Here is a 23722-nt window from a genome sequence, read left to right as displayed (position 1 = left end):
CGTTTAAATGAACCGATTCTTCTTCTTCGTAGCGATTCGAACGACTCGATTCGTAGTTTTTTTATCATCTTTTTTATATACATTTTTTTATACAACATAATGAAATAGACACAATATATTAGGTCAAATTCATTAATTCACAAATATATCTAAACATAAACAAACTAAAACCTAAACAAACAAACGGAAAAAATAAAAGTAGGAAAGTATTACCCTAGAAAACATGCAGCTTTTAGGTGTGATGTTACGCTAATTAGCTAATTAGTTGTTGATGCTCATCAAGCTACAGATTGTGTACTAACGGAATAAATTCATGACCATTATTACCCTTTACAAGAGTGGTCGACCAATAAAAACCATGCCAAGAGCAAGGCGCCTACACTCTGCAAGCTCACAAAGGACCCCTGAGTAACTTCTAAACAACTAAAGGCCTCTTTTACATTTGCTATTGTTCATGTTCATAAATCCAATAACAACAGAGCTCTGAACAACAATGGTGCGCATGGCAGGTTTACAGGGAGGAAGCCGCCGTGCTACAAAAGAACATTGCTGCCTGTCTCTAGTTTACTAACGGTCACATGAACGAGCCAGATGGACAGATGAGACCAAAATAGATCTTTTGTTGTTAAGTGTTTGGAGAAAGGGAAAACCTGCATTCCAGCAAAAACCTTATCCCATCTGTAACACTTGGTGGTGGTAGCATTATGATTTGGATCTATTTGGGCCAGGACCGCTTGCCAACATTAATGGGACAATGAAATCTGAATTATACCAACAAATTCTAAAGAAAAATGTTAGATAATTTGTCCTTAGGCTGAATCTGATTAGAACGTGGGTCATGCAGCAAGACAACGACCCTAAGCACACAAATGGTTTTACTAAAGAATAGTTAAAGAAGAAGTTAATGTTTTGGAAATAAAGGTCATTACCATAAATAACAAAAAATAATCTATCTATCTATTATTTTGGTTAAAATATAGGAATAAAAGTTCAAAATAATTTTGTTTCATTACATACTTTGAGTCACTAAATACTTTATTGTAACACTCCTTTTTGAATTCTTTCACATTTGCTATTTAGTGTTTATGTGCATATTATAAGCTATCTCATCCTGATTTTTTTTCACTATTTAAACTAATAAAAGTATTCAAATATATAATGGTAGAAACATAATAAAACAATATTTTTAAATTCATTTGCACTTTTTTTATTTTCATCAGTGTTTACCTGCGAGTCATTGAATCACTGAGTCGAACGCAACTTTCCGAAGCAGTGAATGAATCGAACCGAGTGAATCGAACTGAATCATCACTCGCCCGGGAGAGAAGAGAGAGGAGTCACGTGGTACAGAGCCATCTCAACCAGACCGCCCCTCACCTCCGTTTCCTAAGCAACGGTGGACGAATTCCAAATACAAATACATCAGTGTATTTAATTACTTCATAATTACAATTATTACACCTAAATAAATAAATAAATAATATACTAAAACTGCGCTTACACTGTGTGTGAGCTGAGTACAGTAAAAACAAAAATAACGTAAAAAAAACAACATTTATTGGAAAATATATGAGAATGAAATTTTTTAACTAGATATTTTTATGTAACACGTATTATATTTGTGTGGAATTATTGTATGTGTAGACATTTCATATTTTTATTTATGTATTTATTTACTTTTTATTTAAAAAGCGATCATGTTCTTGCTTTGACTGAGACCTTTATTTTGTAAATGAATTAAAACAAATGGTAGTGTAAAAAAAATCTTAGAATAACTACTGTTTTAAAACGACAATTAAACAAATTAATACGTAATAATCATAATTTTATCACATTTTTTAAATGCTCATGGCATAATTTTTTGTTGGCTTTAAAAGTATAAATACCATCTTATTTCTCATCCATGATTTCTATAAACAACAGTAATTATCAGACCTGCTCTAGTGACTTTTAAATTTTATTTTTAATCTAATTTTCTGTTTTACCTTTTAGCCTTTTTAGTTATTTTATTTATTTATTTCAGTTTGTCTTTTTATTTATTGTTTTCCTTGGTTTACTTTTGGCCGTTTACCTTTTTATTTTCTACCTTATTTATTTAATCTTTTTATTTTTATTTTATAAATGTTATTATTTTAATAATTTATCTCTTTATTTTATTGCTTTACAGTTTAGCCTGTCTTATCATTTTCTTCTGAATTGTTTTTTTTATTTCATCTTAATCAAATCTAATATTGTTTGCTTGTTTTTCTAATGATTTTACCATTTATTTTGATTGTTTTGTTTGTTATTTTAGCTTTAACCTGATTAAATAATTGATTTCAGTTTTAATTAAAATTTATTTTTCTGTCCCTTTAAGTTGTAAATGCTCGGATGCATTGAAAATAAGGGTTACCCTCAATGTATTGACGAGTAAAACTAAATGTTGATTGATTGATTAATTGGTAAATAAAGAATAATTTTGGCCTTATGCTTAGCTAGCCAGGTAGATGAGGCTCCTTGATGATTCCGCCCTTTGTGGACTGTACGCGCCGCTGATTGGCGAAGCGACGTATACTGGAGCAGCTTCTCGCAAGCTGATTGGGTAACTCAGACGTCAGTCAAACACGAGGGTGGATCTGCTGAAGGGAATCATGGTTGTTGATGTTCCGTCAGAAAGTCAGCGGTGAGGATCAGCGTGTTAAAGCGGAAATAAGGTAAAATTCATAGTAAAGCTCTTTATTTAAGCGTTTATAGAGCATAAAAGGCTGTAGAATATCGGCGGGAAAGGGTTTATTGCATATTTTAGCGCTGTTTAGAGAAATAGAGCAGATGGTTGAGTTCTGTGTTTAGAATGGGCTGAAAGAGAGTCGCGATATTAGTCGTGTTTGCAGGAAAATGCGGCCAAATTCACAGTAAAATAGCGATTTATTTTATTGGACAGTCTTTTGGCTCGTTAAACAACACACATACGTGGGTTTACTCTGTAATGCGTTCGGTTTTAAGGCTTATTTCAGTTTGTCGATGTCTAAAGATAGCTAAAGATAACGCAACGCCAGAACTGATCCATGTGGCGACCCGTAGTTGAAGTTTTTCACTCTGTTTTTGTGGTTAGTTTGTATTTGTGTGTCAGCTTTTTTGGGACAGTGTTTGGTAGCCTAGTTAGTTAGTTAATTTTAAGCATTTTAATCTAGCACTGGTCAATTATTTTTTTTTTACAATCACATTTTTTTATTTTTAAATAATTTATTTTTATTGGATTTTGCATTATTTTCAAAATACAAAATATACAGAGTCTGGGCTAACAGTATAACCTCTGCTCATACAGATGATAAAATAATGTTTGTGTCTCTTAATGTAATAAAAACAAGAACATCATCTTTTCTTTAGTGTCAAATCCAAACACAAAACAGAAAAGTGACATAACATACTAGTATTTATACTTGTAGAGATAAAGATCTGTAAGGAATTTCAGAGTATTTTCAGGGTAATTTTCAGATACAGATACAGATACTGAACAATGAACTAAATTCTGGTAGTGGATCTGATTTTACTCAATCTCTTCATAAGAACCCATTCATTCTGGGCTCACTTCAAGTGGGTATTCTCCTCTCTAGAGATTGTCTGGAATGGCAATTCTAGTTCTCATGCGTGTTTATTTCAATATTTCTTCTTGTAATAAATGTTGGTCAAGTCGTGTCATCTTTATTTAGATAGCACATTTAAAGGCAAATTAAAAATAACACAAAAAAACTAAGCATTAAAGATACAGAAAATAGTGTATAAACACTAGCAAAAAAATCATATGAAACGTTATAAAAGAACCTGATGACAAGACAGTAGACCAGTATAAAGCTCACATCATAATCTGCTCAGGACTCAAATACCTGAGAGAATAGATTTTTCTGATTCCTTTATAAAAAGGTAAGATTAGTCTTATAACTTATTCTTATAAGTTTTGAAGCAGGTACAGAATGCCTGTAGCCCGATCACCTTTAAATTTCGGCTGAGAGCAAGGGATGTTTAAACACAACTGATTAGAGGAGTGTAAATCACGAGGGGTCGAGCGAAAGGTGAAGAAGGTCAGAAATGTGTAATTTGTGACCCTGTGTCACCGATTAGTCGCGTACTGTGAAAGGATTGTGTATTGTGACCCTGGTATTATATAGTAGTTAGTCATTCCTGATCTTTCTCTTCTTCCAGGTCAGAATGCAGTTCCTGGGGCGAATCCTGGACACCGTCTCGTCCGTGTCCAACCTGTTCAGTAACCCGTACCGGGTGCGGGACGTCCAGCTGTCGGAGTATAATGGAAAGGTGCGTCTGAAGCAGGAGGGGAGGATGCTGCTGTACAGGAACACCTCCAGCCAGTCCTGGGACTGCGTTCTGCTCCTGCCTGACAGCGCGTCCACGGCGTTACGGTGAGCTTCTTCTCCAGCGCAGCGACAGAAAACAGGACATACCTGATTTTAATTGTGTATTTTAGCGTATCATATAGATCATATAGAAAACTGAACAAAGCTCTTCAACTGGCTGTTAGGTGTGTTTCCACTCGCCCTGGATTTAATTAGTCAGCCAGAACACAGGTAGAAAAGCGGTTAGTGTTGTTAACTGAATTAATTTAATATATTATTAATATATAATATATATTATATATTTTTATAGAATGTAAATATATTTTTGTCTTGCTTTTCTAAGATAAACCAATAACATAACCACAATTTAACATTTTTTTAAATGTTATTTTCATACTAAGTGTCATTTTCATACTAAGCTACATACATCTGGAGTATTTTTTTTTTGTTTTTTTTTGTCTGCAGTGCACACAAAGGAAGACTCTAACATTATAATATAATATATATATATATATATTACATTAATTCAAATTCACCAAAATAAGTAACTGTTTTTCTATGACTATTGGATTGAGAGCCTGTGCTTAACATTTTTATTTTCATTTATGGACCTTTTTGTTCACAAGCCATCCTAAACGCTAAAATAAACATGACAAAAATGTTCTTAATTACATACAATAAGTAAATTGTAATTTTTTTTTTTTTGATTTGCCTATTTGGCTTTAGTGCTGTTTTTTGTTTTTTTTCCAGTGCAGTAGGCGGGGCAAAGCTATTGTTTTATTGGATGATAAACTTTTTCTTTGGCTCGTTTAAAGTCTATTCTGGCTAAAAACAAGTCTCAATTAGTGTTATTTGCAACAAAACATTTGAAAAAATAAGAAAACACGTAATGTCTATTGTAATGGATGCAGGGTCTGAAGGGTTAATATGGTGGAAAGCAGCACTGGAGGTTTTTTAATTGTTTAATAATTATATATGGGAAAAAGAGCACGAATAATTAGTCAAATATTTGTATTGAACAGCCAAATCTGAGTCGAGTAAAACCCTCCGCAGTATAATCTACACTATAGTAATAGTCCACCTCCATCCATTCACACTCTGCTGGTCTGATTATGTTAGAGCAGATTGATTGAGGTGGTGAAGCTCCTGACTGCTTGTTTTTGGTCATTGTTTTTGTGACTCGGTGTCACAAGACTGCAGATCTTGGGTTATCTGCTTATCACACCACTCTAACAGAAGCTTCTTGTTATATTAGTGCTGAATCGCTGTGTAGAGCTTTAGTCAGACCACAGACCAAACTGAGATAGACCCTAATTCCAATGTCCAAAGTTGGGATGTCGTGTAAAATATAAATAAAAACAGAATACGATTATTTGCAAATCCTTTTCTTCTGATATTCAATTTAATACACCACAAAGACAAGATATTATTGTCCAAACCAATAAACTCTGTTGTTTTTGGCAAATATTCACTTATTTTGAATTTGATGCTGCATTTTTGCTCTTTATGGGAAATACTAGACAGACAGAAAGATACTTTTTTAATCCCAAAGGGAATTTAGAAGCCAGTAGCAGATACACAACACAGTAGAAACAAACAATAAGTGTAGTACAATAAGAGAGAACAGCGAGGGATATAATATAATAATTCTAAACTGAGACTTAAAAATATATACATAAATATATATATATATACAAAAGCTATACAAAGATTGGAAGTAATCAGTCATAGATATGAGGTAGTGCAATATTAAACATAAACCTGTGCAAGTATTGTATTTAAGTTAGGTGAGTAGTGTAGTGACCGGGGGTGCAAATGTACAGGGTGTACAGTAAAATGGCAATAGAGTCTCAGGGTGTAGATGTACATAATACAAAATGTTTTTTTCCAGTACAGATAAAAGAAAGGCTGTAATTAAGAAAGCACATATGAGACTCGTTCCTCAACTGTCCTCTCTCTTTCGGCTCCACTGGGAGGAGTTGAAGAGTCTGATGGCTCTCGGAACGAACAATCTTCTCAGTCTGTCCGTAGAGCAGCTCTGTACAAGAACCTGCCACTGAAACTGCTCCTATGATCCATGATGATGGAAGGCAGTGGATGACCATCATCATCCATGACGGAGAGTAGTTTGTGCAGTGTCCTCCTCTCTGCCACCGTTACCACAGAGTCCAGCTTCACACCAACCACGGACCCCGCCCGCCTGACCAGCTTGTCCAGACGCGCCTCGTCCCTCTTCTTCATGCTTCCTCCCCAGCACACCACAGCACAGCATACTTTCATCATTTCCAGTGTTTCCCCAAATTGAAAAGCTAGCCAACAACTCTTTGAAATCCTACTGATGCAGCATCACTGGGCTGCCAGCGTGCCCTAAGGAAAGCACAGTGCTCCAGCTACGATACATCAGTTAACAGACGCCTGTGCTGATTATCATTAAATAAGGGGGATGTGGTGAGAGAGAGCCATCTACCCACCCAGGGAGAGAAAGCGCAATTGTGCTCTCTCTCTTAGACTCCGGCTGCTGATGGCCAGTACCTTCATAGATCTCAGATTATACCGACAACGGATTAGTCCTTTACTCATTCTCTCTCTCTCTGTCTTCTTCAGTTTGTTCCAGGTGGCGTCAGAGGAAGATGCCATGAACTGGTTTCCTCAGTATAGCTTGAAGCTCCGCCCATTCTACGAGACGCTCCGCCCTCCTTTAAAGCCAGAGACGCTTCAGCAAATCGTGGACTGCCTGCGGAACCACCCGGACTGGAGCTCCGCCCACATCGCGGTGGAAACTGGCCTGCGGGACTGCTTAAAGCACAACTATGTTTTGAGGTGAGTTTATCTAGAGTTACACCAACCAAGTGCTGGATCATTAATAAAATATAAAATATTTTTAGCAGTTTAATAGAAAAAGAAATTAACAAATCAAAATGTGTTTTAAAAAAAGCTGCACAAGTTTAAATGTTATAATCACGCAGCTCTGGGGCTCACGCTCACGCAATGCATAGCTTTTTTTCCATTTTTTTAAGTAGGCTGTACAAAATATTAAAACGTTTGTTTAGAAAGGGTTTTTTACATTCTTAATTCACGTAAAATTATATTAGATTAGAGGAAAGTCATTTAGACGCCATTCTTGTAGCCTAATTTACTGATGTTTAGGTGTTTTAATCATTGGAAGATTTGTTTTTAATGAGCACTTTTATTAAATAACAGGTCTATGCTGTTGCAATGTTGCAATGTTAATTACCATCATTCTAAAAATGTTTTTAAAAAACTCAGTTTTCACCCTCTGTTTACTAAAACATGTAGGGTTTAAATCAGACTCAGGAGCGTAATAATGGATTTTTTTGGGCCCTCTGACAACATGTTTAGTCCGCTTGACTCTGAAAGTGAAATTTTAACTTTATATTTAAATGCTACATATGTGTATGTATATATGTTTATAGACATTAATAATCTCTAATGTCCTGCAGTCAGATGAACGTGAGGGACGCTCAGGGCCAGACGCCGCTGCACATCGCGTGTGAACGCAGCGAGGCTGCGTGTGTTCGGGAGCTGCTGGAGGAGTGTCAGGCTCGCACCGACATCAAAGACAAGAACGGGGACACGCCCATGCACTGTGCAGCCAAACAGGACTCCGCTGCTATCGTGGAGGTACGACCGGAGCCAACATCAGTTCAGGTGTAGCAGGAGACTGTAGAACATCTGCTGAAGCAGGGATTATCCACACCCTACTCCAAAAAACTGCTCGCTGATAACGTTCTATAAACACTAGTTCCCAGTGAATGCAAGTTGTCAGGTGTTTCTAATAAAAGTGGCCAGTTAATGGAAAGACAAGCTGTTGGGTGTTTCTAAAAAGAGGCCAGTCAAAAAAATGTTTATTTAGTTTATTCAAAGAGGGGACTATTTTTAGCAAACAATTAATTGGTCAAGAGTTTACAAGTAGCTGACAAGTAGCAATGGAAATAAACTGAGGATTGGGAATGGATTTTAAAAATTGTGAATTTTTAAACTCTTAGTCTGTAGGAAATCAGTGGTGGAACACATAAAATTACTGCTGTTACTCTCTACTGTAGCAGCATTTACACACAGCATATTCACACTTTCATCATTATAATAACTAGAAAAAGACACAGATAAAACACAGAGAACTCTGTTACTATTAAAAGTAGAAGTTCTTTTCTTAAGAGAAAACAGGGAGCGATGAGTACTGTTTCCTACTGGTGAAAACTGCTACAGGAAGACGTCTGGCTGACCCACATGGAAACAGCAGCTGTAGCCTTTAGCTCAGATTAACATGATTAAGGACTGAGTCCCTTTGATTAGGGACATGATAACATGATTAAGGACATGACATATGCATGCAAATACAATTTAAGAGCATTTTAAGTGCTTTTTTTAACTACATGTATAAAAGTTAAGATTAAAAACTGCACAAAATAAATAATATTTTGCTTCTATTCATATCTCTGCATTCAAAGTCTGTTTTTTCCCCAATATAAAAAAGTACAAAATCAGATAAACATTAATTTACTTAAAAAAATTGTTTTATTATTTAAAGTGTATTAATTTTTTACAAGCTGTCCACGACCCACTTTTAGGTCCAGACCCACCATCAAACTTTTTGTAACTAGTAGAGTCCGTATACCTAATAAAGTTGGCCATTGAATGGAAGCACGAGATCACAAGGTACTGTAGATGTTTCTAATAATGTGGCCACTTTTTCTAAGCTTGTGTGTGTTGCTGTATTACAGGTGCTGTGCTCACAGATGTGTGCCGGGATTAATGAGGTGAACATGGCCGGGGAAACGCCGCTGCATGTAGCCTGTCGGCTCGGGAAGGTGGAGACGGCGAAGGCGCTGATGGGGGGCGGGGCCAGCTGTGACATCATAGGGGGTGCAGGTTACCCCATCCACACGGCCATGAAGTACAGCGCCAGGGGGTGAGGAGGAGCTGTGTGTCATTAAGATCCAGTAATTTGTGCTTTTTACCCAGCACTCTTTACAACGACTGCTTCAGGGCATATATTGCCCCAGTAAATTGCTTTTTAAACCATTATTCAGGCTCAAAGTAGCTCCACACTTCATTGGTAAAATAACTGACATTTAAAACGTGACACTTAAAAAGTGCACGAGAAGCTTATTAAACACCACTGTTTACATCCCATAAAGCTAGCTTCAGCTCCGAGTGCCGCCATCACTTTACTGAGAAAAGTGAAAAAAGAAAAAAAAACTGTGTTAAAAACCTTCTTAAACATCACAGTAAATAGAAAAACAAATATTAAATATATTGCTTTTAAGACAGAATCTGTTTTTATGATGATCTTGATTTATTTTATTGTTTTAAAAATTATAACTATATTATTACGTACAATAAGGAATGTCATACCCCCTGCAGTATACACTGTATTTAAGTAATTGTCTCTCTCTCTCCTGTCTCTCTCTCTCTCCTGTCTCTCTCTCTCCTGTGTCTCTCTCTAGCTGTGCTGAGGCTATTCTGGCGTCTAATCCCGCTCAGCTGCAGGCAGAAGACCCGGTGTTTGGGGGAACTCCTCTCCACTGGGCTAAAACAGCTGAGGTCAGCAGCACTGCAGCTAAAGCACATTGTTTTAGGACATACACTCACCAGCACACGGGAGAGGATATAGCATCATGTCCCGTTACCTTCACTCCTTCACCACTCCCCCCCCCACGCCAGATTAATGAGAATGTAGAGACCCGTGGGACAGGCTATTAAATGTGGATGTTATTTTTGCCAGATGCTGCCAGACCTGTACTTTAAATTCAATACTAATATCCAGCATAATATTACTCCTTTTTTTGTCATATTTTATTGAAATTTTCCTGTATTATTGTGAGGCGACATTATTAATAGTGCGAGAGGGACAGAGCAAGAGAGATGGACTGACAGAGAGAGCGAGAGAGACAGAGCGAGAGTGAGAGAGACAGAGCGAGAACGAGAGAGACAGAGAGAGAGAGAAACAGAGTGAGAACGAGAGAAACAGAGCGAGAACGAGAGAGACAGAGCGAGAGAGAGAGAGACAAAGCGAGAGAGAGAGAGAGAGAGACAGAGCGAGAGAGAGAGAGACAGAGCGAGAGAGAGACAGAGCGAGAGAGAGACAGAGCGAGATCGAGAGACAGAGCAAGAGAGAGAGACAGAGCGAGAGAGAGACAGAGCAAGAGAGAGAGACAGAGCGAGAACGAGAGAGACAGAGCGAGAGAGAGAGAGCGAGAGACAGAGCAAGAGAGTGAGAGAGAGACAGAGCGAGAACAAAAGAGACAGAGCGAGAGAAAGAGACAGACAGAGACAGTGAGAGAGACGCAGAGACAAAGAAAAAAAGACAGTAAGAGAAAGGCAGAGAAAGACAGACAGAGTGAGAAAAAGACCCAAGCAAAAGAGACAGAGTGAGACAGACAGACAGACAGTGAGAGAGAGAGAAATGTTTTTATTATTTTTTAATTTTTTACTTCTGGTAGTTTGGTAGTTCTGAGACATTTCGGACGGTAAATTTATGGTATCAAATTTCAATATCCAGCCCTAATTCCCACATAACTTCCAACATGGTCGATAACAACAAGATAACAGCTCATAAATTATACATACTGTTGTCTTATAATTTTTGTGTGTGTGTGTGTGTGTGTGTGTGTTTTTTGTTCTACAATAATCCACTCCCCCGTTTCCTTGTGTTCTGCAGATGAGCCGGTTGTTGCTGGACCGCGAGTGCAGCGTAAACTACCTCAGTAAAACTGGCGAGAGTCCGTTACACATCCTGACCAAGAGGGGGCGCTTTGAGGCAGCCATGACCCTGCTGACCCATGAGGCGGACCCCAACATTAAGGGGGAGGGGGGCAACACAGCACTGCACCTGGCCATGAAGGTACACTGTGTATATCCCAATATTAGTGAACACCTGTTCTGATTAAGGCTTTCATGTAGCTGCTTTACTTTTAAACTTTTTCACAGTTTCTCATCTTACAACCACAAACTTAAAGGTGTTTTTATATTACCCTGAACACACCATCCGCACTGTGAAACATGGTGGTGGCAGCATCATGCTGTGGGGATAAGCTTTTCTTCAGCAGGGACAGATTTAGGAAGCTGGTCAGGGTTGATGATGGAAGATGGATGGAGATAAATAAATACAGAACAATCCTGGAGAAGGAAAAGCTGTTGAAGGCTGTAAAAGACTTGAGGCCTTCCAGCAAGACGATGACTCTAAACATACAGCCAGAGCTACAGTGGAATAGTTTAGAGTCACTCTCCGTCCAACCTGACTGATCTTCAGCTGTTTTATAAAGAAGAATGGGGTTAAAATATCTACAGTCTCTAGATGATCAAAGCTGGTAGAGACAAACCCCAAAAGACCTGCAGCTGTAACTACAGTGAAATTCAGCTCTGCTGAGTATTGATATAATGGGGCTGAATACTTAGACTTTTACGTTTTTTTTTTTATTAAATTTTTTTTTTTTTTTTTTTAGAATTTTAAAACCGTGTATCATTTTCATTCCACTTCACAGTTATGTGCTACTTTGTGTTGATATACCACTTAAAATCTCAATAAAGTACATTTTTAGTTTTAAGTTTGTGTGTAACATTACATTACAGTCAGATGCATGCGGTAAAACTAGTTGAGGCTTTAATAAAAGGGGCAAAAACAGAGATCGTAGTCGTAATACAGGCAAGAGTCAGAACCAGAGAGACAATAAACCAATGCATTAGAGCCAAATCGCTAGACAAAAGAGAGTAAACCTGAACCAAAATACAGAGTCCGAGTCAAAAAGGGAAAAAACGGGTCATATACGGTAATACAAACAGATAAAGAACGCTCGGTATGTCGCTGGATAACAGTGGCAATACTTTGCGGAAAACATGTCAAAATAGACTGACTTATATACCCTAAGTTAATCAAAACAATCTCAGAATTCCGGAGATGACGAGAGAGAAAGTGCGCTGATTGGTGGAGTCCGGACATGTTTAAGAGACAGATGCATTCTGGGGGTTGGAGTCCTGAGGTAGAGATTGAACATTGACAGATAAGGAGGAGTCCAGGTTTTGGACTACACAGTCTGTAATAGGCGTGACATTGTAAGTGTAAGGTGACAAAATATGAGAAAGTTCAAGGGGTATGAATACTATTGCAAGCCACTCTGTTGTACGATAAATAATTATGTATTTATTGTGAAAAACAGGCCTGATGTGCGTATGATTTTTTTGCAGAACTGAACAACAGAAAATTGTGTTAATTCAGTTTAATGAATTTTCTCAGACTGACAGTCTTCATTTCTGTGTTTGTTGTGCAGCTGGATCACATGGATCTGATTAAAGCTCTGATCGTGTTCGGAGCTGACGTGGAGATCCATAATGACCTGGGGGAGACACCCGGCCTCATCGCGGCCCGCACCAGCAAGGGTGAGGGGTCAGGGGGTGTATGTTCCAGTTCCAGTCAGTTTATGGAGCTCTGGAGATACAGGAGGAGATTCAGGGTGTCCAAAAATGCTTGTGCATGAATTTCAGCAGATTATACAATATTTATAAGCAGTTATAAATATTGTAATAGCACTCTAGCGTGATCTAACGCATGATATATGAGCATATGTTTTTTTTAACATAATGGATTTACATTTTTTTATGCCTATGAAAAGCATTTCATAGCAGTTTATTGGGTTTCCAAGCTTCAGTTGGTATTCTGATGATCATGTTTTGTAAATTATCTTATTGGTCTAGAAATACAGCTCTGGACAGATATAAGAGTTTCCTTGATTTTATCAAATTAAAAACCTCTGGAATATAATCAAGAGGAAGATGGATGATCACAAGCCATCAAACCAAACTGAACTGCTTGAATTTTTGCACCAGGAGTAAAGGCATAAAGTTATCCAAAAGCAGTGTGTAAGACTGGTGGAGGAGAACATGATGCCAAGATGCATGGAAAAAAACTGTGATTAAAAACCAGGGTTATTCCACCAAATATTGATTTCTGAACTCTTAAAACTTTATGAATATTAACTTTTTTTTTTCTTTGCATTATTTGAGGTCTGAAAGCTCTGCATCTTTTTTGTTATTTCAGCCATTTCCCATTTTCTGTAAATAAATGCTTTTAATGAGAATATTTTTATTTGGAATTTGGGAGAAATGCAGACGCGATGTGTAAACGGCTTAATGCTTGGAAACCCTCAATTACAATTACATAACTTGCATGTTTTTTATTTGTACTCTCACACATTACATTTATTCTAGCTATTTCTCTCTCTCTCTCTCTCTCTGTCTATCTCTCTTTCTCTCTCTCTCTCTCTCTCTCTCTCTCTCTGTAACTGTGTGTGAGCACGGTTTGTACTCATTAACCCATGGTTTGCGTTGAAGGCCCGAATCGTAAGGTGTTGTTAAAGATGCTGTGTAGTGTCGGGGTGGAGCGCTGTCGGCCTCCGCAGTCCCCCGACATCCCGCTCCCCAGCATGAGGAGAGCTCCGCCTCCTGCTATAGGTAAACCCCCAAACACCTGTAGAACCTTCCAGCTCATCCTCCTGCTTCCTCACACTGATCTTCATCTGCCTCTTTAAAGGAAGTTCAGCAAACATCATGTTTACACCGTTTACACACTTAACACAGTTAATCCAGATCAGTGTCTCAAGTCAGAGTCTTCAGTTTTGTTGGACGTTCATCGCTATCTCGGTAACACAGGTGCGGCGCGCCGAGCCAAGCGCACACCCCCACTTATTACACACACATGAACACACAGCAGCACAAACCCAACTTTTACATCAACAGTAAACAGAATAGTAAATAAAATAACATTGCTGTTCCCGTAAATGAGCTGCTGGAGCTCCTTCACAGCGTCAACCAGCAGCTCAGTTTCCTCTGCTGAGAAGCGTTTGTTGGACACGTCCAGGTAGCCGCACCGTTAAAATAGCAATCCGCCAAAGAGAATGATGAGCAAAAGAGAGACACTGATTGGTTTTTATATTTCACGTTATGCCCAACATTATTTAACCACACCTATGATTAATTAAGAGAATTAGTACATGACTTTTGTGCCTTTCGAGAAGCACAAGGTGTACTTTTCCAGTCGTTACGATAGCAAAGACACACTGGCATGCCCTTAATCATGCTGTGCAATGCACATTTCAGAGTTCGCCTATAGAACACTAAAATAGGACCTTTTATGTTACAGTTTGGTTGTTATTCACAGGTCCACCATCAGTGTTAAGGAAACCAAGATACTTTTTAAGAAACTAACTGCCTAGTGGTAATCGTAGGGTCCAATCACTACACACAACTTTGGAAACCTTAAAGCTGGATTATCTGTAAACATGGTTTGATTCACCTCACTTTTTCACACTTTTTGCTGAACTATTCCTTTAAGCTTTTCCCTCTAGAGCTTTTCCTGCATGTAAAAAAAATCCTTAAATCCCTGCTGTGTGTTTTTGTAATGATTTTTATTAAATCTGCACATTGTTTGCTGATTTTTTCTTCTCCATTTGATTTCTTTCTCTTTTCAGCTTTTCAAGAATCGTTTTCTACTGTCCTAACTGTGTATAAGAGTAAGGCGTTAAGAGTAAAGTTTAACTTTTAGGCCGATTTCTTGCTTGTGATTGGCTGGCAGGGTTTGGTGACATAATTCACACAGCTGCTGCCCTCTCTGCCATGAGCGCAGGTCTTATGGAGGTGGACGGGAAGAGAGCAGGAAGTCCAAGGTGAGGATATATGCCTATGCTTACAGCCAATGAAAACCCAAAAATCAGTGTATCAGAAAATTAGAATATTATATTTTAAGATCAATTGATACTTTTTGCAGCAGTGTGGGCAGTGTGTCAAGTCCTACTGGAAAATGAAATCCTCATCTCTATAAAAGTTGTTTTCAGCAGAGGGAAGCTGTAAGACATGAAGTGCTGTAAGATTTTGTGGGAAAACAAAACTGCACTGACTTTAGACTTGATAATAAAACACAGTGGATCAACACCAGCAGATGACAGACATGATTCTCCAAGCCATCACTGATGGCTTTACACTAGACACTTTACACTAGACCTCGAGCAGTTTCACATTTTGAACTGAATTACTGAAATAAATGAACTTTTCAAAGATATTCTAATTTTGAGAGATGGCCCTGTGTGTGTGTGTATATACATATACATATACACATATATATATATATATATGTGTATATGTATATACACACAAAGCTGCCCTTGCTGTTTCTAGAAGACGATTGTGCACCCAGTGCAGTGTTAGCCACAGGGGCTTCCGTTATATCTAGTGTTAGACTCACGAGGGACCCATGTGAGCATTTAAGGAAGTCTGCTTCAGACCACACTTTCATCAAAGCACTTACCCACGTTCCACTCTCACACTGTGATGTTCATTCCAAATGCAGAATAGATCACAAGAAAATTTATATTTTTATTCAAATACACTTTATCAGTCATATACCTAAAGTCTACATAAAGAATTTCATATTGTATCTTTTAAAATATACAGTATAAGCTTACATTCGGTTTTTTTTTTGTTCTGCACTGTAGATTAATACTAAACTCAGCCAAACTCTAAAGAAAACCATACAGAATTATTAAGTAAACAAAAAAATGCTAATCCAGAATATGTTTTATATTTTTACATTCTCCAAAGTATCTCCTCTTGTTTAGATTATCAGTTTTAAACATCTGTGCTGGATTTTCTCAGTCAGTTTTATGAGGTAGAGTCACCTGGAATTCAGGCTTTCAGTTAACAGCTGTGCTGAACTCATCAAGAGTTAATTACTTGAATTTCTTGTCTCTTAATGTGTTTGAGAGCATCAGTTAAAGTAAAGTAGTGAAGAGGTAGAGTTACAGGTATACAGTGAATAGCTCTATGAAAAGAATAAAAAAAAAACTTAAAATGATCATCAAAAACGTTATAATGATGGAATTGGCACTCATCAGGACCGCCCCAGGAAAGGATAGAAGAGCGAGAGTGTACAGGATAAGATCATCAGAGTTTTCAGCCTCAGAAACCACAGGTTAACAAACAGCTCCTCAGATAATTGCATCTAAATACTAAATATTCATTATGTGTTCCTTCATAATCTGATATATCACTTCACTATTCATTTACTATGTACAGATGAGCCTGTTCACCAGATTAAGCTACAAATATCAAGTACTAACATACTGTTAAAGAAAAGTGTCCCATTTTTCCGTTTTGTTTGTTCATCAGTCGATTCCTTTAAAAACATCATATGATGTATGATATGATTTTAGTCACTCAAAAAGTAATAGAGAGCATTTCTTCTCCTCTTCTGTAGGACGGACAGATTGCTGTGTCTGGATGGAGGAGGCATTAAGGGTTTGGTTCTGATCCAGCTGTTGATTGCATTGGAGAAGGCAGCCGGTCGGCCAATCAGGGAGCTTTTTGATTGGGTGGCTGGAACCAGCACCGGCGGCATTCTGGCTCTGGCTATAGTTCACGGTGTGTGTGTGTTTGTTTGTTTGTTTAAACTGGCCATTTTATCGGAAACATCACCATATATTGTAGCTTCAGTAAATAGACTGTGAAGAATTAAAGACTGTAGGCTGCCCACAAGGTTTAGGAATGTGTTTATGGGAGTTTTTCACCATTATTTTTCAAAAATCATGTTTCAGGGAAAACCTGTAAAAGTCGTGGTATTTCAAAATAGCAATATCCAGGCCTGGATAAGTTTTTTTATCTATTGATGCAGAAAAGCTATTTTGAGCCAACAAATACATCAGCTCAGAGTTGATACAGTAATTTAGCCTCTACATAATGTAGCTCTCAGGATTATAATGATCCCCCCTCCACCAAACTTTACACTTGGCACGAGGCATTCAGACAAGTACCGTTCTCCTGGCCAATGCTTTAAACCCTGACTCATCTACTGAATTGCCAAATTAAAAAGTGGCGGCATGTTTTACACCACTGAGAGAGACCCAATCATTCACAAATGTTTGTAAAAGCAGTTTTCATACCTAGGTGCTTGTTTTTTTGCATGTGTGGTCATGGAGGTGATCGTAACTCCTGTATAATTGTGTCATTTTCTAGTACTGTGATGAAGTAGGCTATGCCCCTCTTCATCACCATAAAGACTATATACTTACCTGTGTACACTCATGCTCAGCCTGTTGAGACAAAAGGGTACTACACGTAACTCAAAGCCTTTTACTTACCTGGGTGAGTCCATCCTTGCAGAAGAGAGGGGGAGTGTGTACCTGTAAAAGAAAGGGAAGAAATGTGAATGTGTATTTTATATGTACATTGAAATTCGTACAGATTTCAGCACTTACAAACTGATTAGAATTTGCTACTATTATTATTATTACTAATATTGTTATTCTTATTATATCATAGTACCATGTACTTGGTGTATCATTACCCGGTTCTACCTGTGTGAAAAATGGTATGTTCATGGGAGGGGTTAATGGTATAAAAGGTGTACTGGATCTATGAGTAGGGGGGCAGATAGTTTGGGATATCGGCCATGAAAAGAAGCTCTATACGACTGTATAGGAGATAGACCTTATTCTCTGCGTGAAGAGATTATTTTGTGTTTGTTTACTTTTTCGTTTTCTTTTCTCGTCAAGTACGTACACCTGTAAATTTGTAAATATTAGTGTTGGTGTGTAAATAAACGGTGTCGGATAAACTGTACCTCCTTGTTGCCATGGTTACTGGCCCTGCTTCTGAGCGCTCGCCCTACACTACCCATAAAGTTTTGTTCTGTCCTTGCTGGATATGAACGCGCTTTATCACAAGTACATATTTGGTAAACTGTTCTCGGCACAGCAGTCGTTTGTAACTTTGTGCTAGTAAGGTGAAGCTATAAGGGGTTTCTCTTGATTTTTACATAAAGTAAGTGCAAGTGATCATTATTCTTGAGTATGTGTGTGTGTGTGTGTGTGTGTGTGTTTAGGGAAGTCGATGGAGTATCTGCGGTGTCTGTACTTCCGGATGAAGGAGCAGGTGTTTAAGGGTTCGAGGCCGTACGAGTCGGCTCCTCTGGAGGACTTTCTAAAGAATGAGTTTGGAGAAAACACCAAGATGACTGACGTCAAACACCCCAAGTACAGTATTGTATTTATCTCACTAGAAAGCGCCCCAAAAAATCCTTATTTAATCCTAATTTTCCCCAAAATCATCAGAGCTCCTTATAATCCGGTGCTCCTTATGTATGAATTCTATCAGTCAGGTATTAAGGAGCAGTAAAGACACTCCACTGAAGTACAGAGTTATACAGGAGTTTCAGTTTAGTTCTCCAGCACAGAGACTGGAGCAGTATTAGCATTAGCATTAGCATTAGCCGCTAACCACAGCGCTAAGCGCTAGCTCTTTAGCTGTCCAGAGCTGAGCATTATCAGCCTGTAGCCTGCTGCTAACCCTGGATAGCATTGCTGGAACAGCTTTAGCATTACCATTAGCGGTTAGCTGCTAATGCTACTGCTAATGCTCCAGCTTTAGTGGAAATCTGGAAAAATCTAAGCTTACTGTAAATAAACAGAAGCGCTTTACTCATCCAAATAAACAGTTTTCAGAAGAGAAGTCTGTGTAGATTAACATCCAGCACACGATTAACTTGTCTGACTCGCCTGTGAATGTTTTTTTTTTTAATTACAGATTTGTTTACGTAGCTTAGCTTAGCTTTACAGCTCTTGCCACCCAGTGGTGTGACCTGCTGAAATAAAGGGGAAACATAACAAGGTGACACCCCTGTTGTTTAGTAATGTCGCATAAAATGCACCTTGTAATCCAAAGCTCATTTGTATATGTATGCTTGTGTTTATGGTGTGATACTGTAAAGTTTCCACTTGTCATTTTATTCTCTCTCTCGCTCTCTCTCTCTCTATCTCTCTCTCTCTCTTTTTCTTTCTCTCTCTCTTTCTCTCTATCTCTATCTATATCTCTCTCTCTCTCTCTCTCTCTCTCTCAGGGTGATGGTTACCAGTGTTCTGGCAGACAGGCACCCGGGAGAGCTGCACATTTTCAGAAACTATGAACCTCCTGCTCTGACCAGAGACCCTCCTTACGCTTCTACTGCTACCTTTAAACCACTTACTATACCAGAGGGTAATACGCACACACACACACACACACACACACACACTTATATATACAAACAATTCGACTGATCTTCTAAAAATATAAAGTACATACACAATTCACAGGTGATCCAGTTGAGGCCTTCAATATTGTACCTGGATTAGCCTTTAGGGGGCGATATAGCTTATGCATGTCTCTGCAGATAAATAAGGAGCAGTTTTAGTTATAAATGTTAGAATGTGATCTGTTTTTTCAGGACATGTTTATGTTATGTAACTGATACGCATTTTGATCTTCTAGTACGCTTGTATGACTCCCTGTTCTAAAGTTTGCATATAGTTTAATCTTGCAAGTTGTCACTGATGTTGATTCCACTGCTGAGTCACAGAGATGTGTAAGCGCAGTGCTTTCAACCAATCAGAGCCTTATTTACTGTATTATAAAATTTCAGGCTAGTTTTGATGCTTTTAAAATTAGAGTAATGTAATGTTAAGGAGTTTCATTGAGAGCTCTTACACACATAGGATGACACATTCCCAGGATGCTGAAGGTAGAATACACTTGCTTCTACACTTGCATTTATTTCTTTAATTAAAGCTCTCAATTAAACTCAGAACATTACAGTATTCAAATATTTAAAGAATCAAAACTAGCCTGAGATTGTATAATACAGTAAATAAATATCTAGTCTAGAATTGAATTCTTTTAAGGTTGGCTGGTCGAAACCTTCCCTGTACCTTGGATTAGGACTAATTTGGTACATTACCTTTTTCTGTTGCAAGGAAAAATTTAAATCTATATTTACTTATACCTTTGTTTTTCTGATCCATCGTTCCATATCATTACTAAAACCTAAAAAAAAAAGTTTTTTTGGGTTTATTATTTCTTATATATTTACCTTAAAACAAACAGCACTCCTGTGTATAATATTATTCTTGTTTCTCATATAGCCTGAATTTTGTGTGTTGTATAGTGTGTGTGTGTGTATATTTTGTTTGTGTATGTTGTACATTGTGTGTGTGTGTGCAGCCTCTCAGTGTCAGTGTTACTCTTGCAGGCTGGCAGGATGAGGATGTGTTGATAGTGGGATACACTCTGGAGCCTCTCAGAAAGCGTAGAAAGGTGACAGATGAAGGTGTGTGTGTGTGTGTGAGAGAGAGAGAGAAAGAGAGGGAGGAATGGTCACAGTGAGGTAGAGAGAGAGAGAGAGACGCACTTGGTGAAAGGGATATAATACAGCACGGCACTTTGGTCCGTAATTAGGTTCTTTCTTGAGTGATGCGTTTGAGCTTATCTCTCCATCCTCATCATCACCTTTTCATCTCTCTCTCTCTCTCTCTCTCTCAGAGCAGCTAGTGTGGCGTGCTGCCCGCTCCAGCGGCGCCGCCCCCACATACTTCCGACCAATGGGACGCTTCCTTGACGGAGGACTGCTGGCCAATAACCCGACTCTGGACGCGATGACGGAGATCCACCACTATAACAGAGCTCTGAAGAATCAGGTATCCAGCGCTGTTACCTGCTCACACACTGCTTTTAATGAGGTGTGAAACAGGTGGGGGGACTTAATAACGTAATATAACTTAATATAAGAGAGTTTTTGGTAATTTTAGCATTTTATCAATTACTGATTACTCCTTTAAAAAGTAGCTTAGATACTTTACAGATTACTTGATTTAAAAGTAACTAAGTTAGATTACAAGTTACTGTTGTTGATGTCATAAAAGGGGAAATGCACTTCCACGTTAATATATATTTCTATTAATTATTACTACCATTTAAATATTAGATAGGCAAGGTAGGTTGGAAAAAAATAACAAATTGTTTTAATATAATATAATTTTCTCTATTTCTCTAATAATACACAGTACTCAGTGCTTATAATTTATAATTTCCCTTAATAGTAACATAGCTGTTATTCAAGCTCATATTCATGCAGTTTAATGTTATAATATTTGAGGGATTTAATTGTACTTTTGTGTTGTATGTGTGTGTGTGTGTTGAGTGCAGGGTGGGGGGGATGAGGGGGTGTGTAAGCTGGGTGTGGTGGTGTCTTTAGGTACAGGTAAACCTCCGCAGGTGGTGGTGAACTCTGTGGACGTGTTCAGACCCTCCAACCCCCTGGAACTGGCCAAGAGCTTTGTAGGGGTCAAAGAACTGGGCAAGATGCTAGTGGACTGTGTAAGTGTATACACACACACACACACACACACACACACACCTGCACATTCACACAAACTAAAAACTTTATCGTTTTACGAATATTTTTTGCAAATATTCCCTCATTTTGAATTTGATGCTGCAACATGTTGTAAAGACGTTGTACAGGATCATTTTTCCTTTATAAAACACTTAAGCGTTTGGGAACTGAGGACACTAATAGATGAACTTTGTAGGTGGAATTATTTCATGTTCCTGTTTGATGGCTTCCTTTTCTTGATGGCTCTGTTTGTTTGTTTGTTTGTTTGTTTGTTTTGTAGTGCACTGACTCAGATGGCTGTGCTGTAGATCGAGCGAGAGCGTGGTGTGAGATGACTGATATAAACTATCACAGGTGACTGCCTTTAATCTTACAGGGTAATATATGAGCATATGAGTGGATGTTTCCTACATCCAAAAAATAAAATAAAATAAAATAAAAAATACAGGTAAAAAATAAAAACATTTAATCCAAAGAGAAACTTATTTCAAATCGATGCTCGATGCAGTTCAGTTTTTTAAGAGTTCTTTTTAATAATATCTGCAGAAAAGGCTTGCTCTATTATTAATTTACAATAAAAAATTCTATAATTTTGATGATAAAAATGATTTGGAATGTTTTGCATTATTCAAAAGTCTTCTATCATACTACTCTGCTATTATTTTTATTATTTTTTTATTAATGGGTATTTAAAAGTAAATAAAATAATCTGCATTAGATTGGAAAAATTAAATTATATTTATATTAGCTGTGCCAATCATTTAAAAACTAATTCAATTATAGAAATTAGTTCATTAGTTAATCATGTTTTTTTTTTTTTTTTTTTTTTTTAATGCTGGTACTTAAAGGAGTGAGACACTTTGAAATAAGCACTGGTTTTTTATTTATATATATATATTGTTTTACTTTTCGTGCTCTGTAGTACGAAGACATTTCCTGACAGTGCTACACTGAGGAACCAGGGTGATATTAGCTAGTGTTTCGAATCACGTAGCTTGTTTTATCACGGTAAACATGCAGACTACGGCCCGATATACTCACTTCTAAACAGTGAAAGAGCTAGCGCTTAGCGCGGTTAGTGGCTAACGTTAATGCTGCTCCAGCAGTGCTAGACGGGGTTAGGAGCAGACCACAGGCCTAAAATACTCATCTCTGAATGGCTGAAAGAGCTAGTGTGGCAGGTTAGTGGCTAGTGCTAATTTATTGCTCCTTAATATCTAATTGGTAGAATTAATACATAAGGAGCAGCAGATTATAAGAAGCACTGATGATTATGGGGAAGATTTAAAGGATTTTAAGTGCAAAAAATACGGTACTGCATTTTTTTTACGTAGCTTTGAATAAAAGTGTTCACTAAATTCAACATGTTTTAGATGTTTAAGCACATCCAGTGTTTGTTTAAATAACTGTAAAATATATTTCATGATCTTCATCATCATCTCCCTCTCTCTCAGGCTGAGTCCTCAGCTCTCGGTGGAGGTGATGCTGGACGAGGTGAGCGACGCTGTGCTGGTGGACATGCTGTGGGAGACGCAGATGTACCTGTACGAGAACCGGGAGACCATCCAGACCCTCAGCCAGCAGCTCCTGCAGCCCTGATACACAAACACTGAGGAGGACAGAGAGAGGAGGAAGAGGATAAAGAGGAAGTGAGAGAGAGAGGGAGAGGGAGAGGGAGAGACAGAGTTATTTTGGCATTTTGATCTTATTTGTATGGATTCTGCAGTCCTGTACAGACCTGTAACTGGTCAGAGCTTGTGACGAGACCGTGGTCAGTACCTTCTACCTTCACTCTGGTTTCTACTGAGCTCTTGTTTCTCCTATAATTAGAGATTAATTGATTAGTTTATTAATCGATTAATTGATTGGCTGCAGCAGGGCCGAGCGGGATGCATTCACAGAGGATTTCCAGTATAAACTAATAGCAGTGGGTCACAGTGCGGATTTAACTAAAAGGAAGATCTGATAGACCTGCTCTGAAAGGGGATAAAGTGGGTTCAGTGAAAAGGATATTAAAGAGATAACGGTCAGAGTTAATTGGTTTATCAGCTCATTTAATAATGGTGGGTATTTTATTGATAAGGGTCAGTACAGCTGTATTGCTGTGGGATCAGCTTCAGCCAGTAGATGGCACTTTGGAAGTGTTTTTCTGTTTCTGTGTTTTTTCATTTTGTTTGTGCAC

General features: G+C 38.0%; 1 protein-coding gene across 3 annotated transcripts; it reads left to right on the top strand.

The window, feature by feature from the left end:
* Positions 1-2586: 2586 nt before the first annotated feature.
* On the top strand, positions 2587-23429 carry pla2g6 (phospholipase A2, group VI (cytosolic, calcium-independent)). 3 transcript variants are annotated; one of them, XM_022665408.2, is made up of 18 exons: positions 2587-2693; positions 4180-4394; positions 6933-7148; positions 7790-7970; positions 9071-9258; positions 9797-9893; positions 11011-11193; positions 12617-12725; positions 13677-13796; positions 14917-15007; positions 16594-16757; positions 18217-18367; positions 19231-19367; positions 20398-20475; positions 20688-20842; positions 21351-21521; positions 21821-21894; positions 22995-23429. In XM_022665408.2, the coding sequence occupies exons 2-18, from the start codon at positions 4186-4188 to the stop codon at positions 23137-23139; spliced, it is 2469 nt and encodes an 822-aa protein (XP_022521129.2). In that variant the 5' UTR covers positions 2587-2693; positions 4180-4185; the 3' UTR covers positions 23140-23429. The 3 variants fall into 3 exon arrangements, with proteins under 3 accessions (XP_022521129.2, XP_022521131.2, XP_022521130.2); XM_022665410.2 differs by lacking the exon at positions 13677-13796; XM_022665409.2 differs by lacking the exon at positions 20398-20475.
* The last annotated feature ends 293 nt before the right edge of the window (positions 23430-23722 follow it).

The sequence above is a fragment of the Astyanax mexicanus genome, chromosome 23, assembly GCF_023375975.1.
Source record: "Astyanax mexicanus isolate ESR-SI-001 chromosome 23, AstMex3_surface, whole genome shotgun sequence".
In the NCBI taxonomy this organism is placed as follows: domain Eukaryota; kingdom Metazoa; phylum Chordata; class Actinopteri; order Characiformes; family Acestrorhamphidae; genus Astyanax; species Astyanax mexicanus.
The sequence above is the reverse complement of the archived record's forward strand: the minus strand, read 5'-3'. Positions and strand labels throughout refer to the sequence as shown.